The sequence below is a fragment of the Colobus angolensis genome, unplaced genomic scaffold (genome assembly GCF_000951035.1).
Source record: "Colobus angolensis palliatus isolate OR3802 unplaced genomic scaffold, Cang.pa_1.0 Scaffold196, whole genome shotgun sequence".
In the NCBI taxonomy this organism is placed as follows: Eukaryota; Metazoa; Chordata; class Mammalia; order Primates; family Cercopithecidae; genus Colobus; species Colobus angolensis.
Genome location: NW_012115110.1, coordinates 6628126 through 6630611, shown reverse-complemented (window position 1 = coordinate 6630611; position 2486 = coordinate 6628126). Strand labels below are relative to the sequence as shown.

The following is a 2486-nucleotide window of genomic DNA, read 5'->3' as shown; positions in this document are numbered from 1 at the left end:
CCATGGGAAGGCTGACACCTCCCTCTGCTGGTGCCTCATGGGGACCTCCTTGCAGGGCCTTGTGGCTGACATATGTGTGCTGAAGTCACCTTGCCTGAAGCCCCCGTCTTCTCCCTGTTAGTTCCTCAGTGCTGTGTAAGTTTATTGACGCTTCACTCTACCCCAGGCAGAGAGACCTAAGAATCACTGAGGTTGAATTTTCCAACAAGCTCATGAACTGTGATGTCCAAGTCAAAATTAATTTGAATTGTAGAATGAAGACATACATTTTTTCTTACATGCTTACCTCTGTGAACTGTGAATTTGTTAAAATGCCTGCCTCTCTACGCCACAGCTGCCTCTTTCTCTCCTGTCTCTCGTTCTCTCTCTCTTTTGTCCTCACCCTTTTACGTGAACACAAATACATACTCTTTTCTCCAAGATCATTTTAAAATCTTCCCAGCATATAGCATACTTCAGTGTATGCTTGACCTTTTTCAAAAGTAACCTGTTTAACCAGCTAGCTTAAAACAAAAGCAAGCAATTGTTTGCCAGTCCTGTATACATGATTTTTCAGTCAATGCATAATCAGAAAATGCTCATTGGAGATGTTTCAGATATACTTTTTAAAATAAATTCAGTAAAACATGTCTGCATATGTATTTTTTTAAAACACAAATAGCCTCCATCTCTAAGACTTTCATAGAGAAAAATGTGAAGTATTTTATCCAAGGTCTTTTGCAATTAATTGCTTGATAGGAAGCCTTGAAGTCAAATATTCTTGACTACTTCTGGTTTTAGAATAACTTCTTAAACTCTTTCTGTGTTTGCAAAATAAGATTCATGATGTTTCAAAACTCAGGATCATGGAAGGTGTTATTCAGTCAGGGCCTTCGGGATGATTCCAGGTACTTGAGTGGATCTCTGAGGGGCTTCCAGAAGGCTGGATTTCATGCCTGGGATTTGCAGGGTGTCAGCAAGGGGTTGGGGGTGCAGCACAGGGTACCTGGGAGAGCAATGTTTGTTTCAACTGTGTGTCCCCCCCTACACACAGGTGCTAGCCATGCTGTCCCTGCCACCCTCCCACTGGCATGCTGAGAAGACGCTGCTCCATGCCCCTCATAGCTGGGAAGGCTGCATGGTTCAGGGGTCGCTCACCCTCCGGCAGTGTTAGCAGTCAAGCAGATAAATAAGTGCACAGAAACACCCAGGGAGCAGAAAACTTGGAGAGGGGACGGCTTAGATCAGGCCCGAAATGGATGTTCAGAAGCACAGGAAAAAAGGTTTAGAGGAGTTAAGCCCAAGAAAATCATCCCAAAGAGCAGGCACTAGAAGGAAAGAAGGAACTAATGTAGACAGAGGAGGGAGGGAGATGGAGGAGGGTGTACTTCTCTGGGCAGGAAGGAGGGGACATCATTGTCGTCCTGGATGTTTGAAGCTGCCCATCACATTGTGTTTTCCTTGCCCTGCTGGGCACCAAAGTCAGCCCCTCTGACACTAAGAATCCAACATCATCCCTTGCTTGAGGGTCTCTCTCCCTTGATGTTCTCCATGGAATGGCACAAAGCTTGCTACTTTGAGCTCTCCATCCCTAGACTTGGAACTGGAAGGGCCCAATTGGAGATGATTAGTCCTCGTCTCTTGCTACATGAGAGCATCATTTTAAAAGATACTGCTGCCTGGGCCCCACATCCAGTGCAGCTGACCTAATTGGTCTGCAGTGGGGCCCAGGTGTACTGTTTTTGAAGGATGCTTAGATGGCTTTCCTGGCTGGAGATCCATGGCTGCGTACACAGCACACTCTGTTTAACCAGGGATTGGTTTGTGAGACCCGCTGACCTTGTTTCCTTCTCATCCTGTGGCCTTCACAGATTACGGAACCATTAAGAAAGTGCGGGCGCCCCTGAATCAGACCTCAAGCAGCTGTCTGCTGGAAGAGATTGAGCTCTTCCCGGAGAGGCGGAGGGAGCCCATCAGGAGCCTGCAGATCCTGCACAGCCAGAGCGTCCTGTTCGTGGGCCTGCGGGAGCACGTGGTCAAGATACCCCTGAAGAGGTGCCAGTTCTACCGCACACGCAGGTAGGGCATCTCTGGGGTCAGGATGCACTGGTGTGTGTGAAGGGCCCACCCAGAGAGAGCCGGGGAGACTTCAGATGCCCTGAAGTTGAATGGCCTCAGAGCCGCCCTTCATGCCTCTGAGAGTCCTGTGTTCTAGGATGCAGAGCTTTCATGAAAATAGATGAACCGTGATGAGAATAACCCATCAGTTCTCCTCAGAGGAGAAGCCACGATATAGTACCTGTAAGCAGTTGTCAAGGTTAAAATAAATCATTCGGTGCCTTAGAACACTCAGTGATAATACTGATATTTGGTGACTGTATTAATCTGTTAATCTGGCACAAGCATATATATGTGTGTGTGTGTGTGTGTGTATATATATAGAGAGAGAGAGATGAAGTCTCACTCTGGCTGGAGTATAGTGGTGAGATCTCAGCTCATTGCAACCT

The 2486-nt window shown here is 47.1% G+C and overlaps 1 protein-coding gene across 1 annotated transcript in view; it reads left to right on the top strand.

Moving 5' to 3' along the window:
* The window catches only part of SEMA5A (sema domain, seven thrombospondin repeats (type 1 and type 1-like), transmembrane domain (TM) and short cytoplasmic domain, (semaphorin) 5A), a 539042-nt gene that overhangs the window by 396131 nt on the left and 140425 nt on the right, over positions 1–2486 (top strand). Inside the window, exon 12 of the mRNA XM_011940969.1 lies at positions 1851–2058. Coding sequence (XP_011796359.1) covers positions 1851–2058 — 208 coding nt within the window. The remainder of the gene's footprint in view (positions 1–1850; positions 2059–2486) is intronic.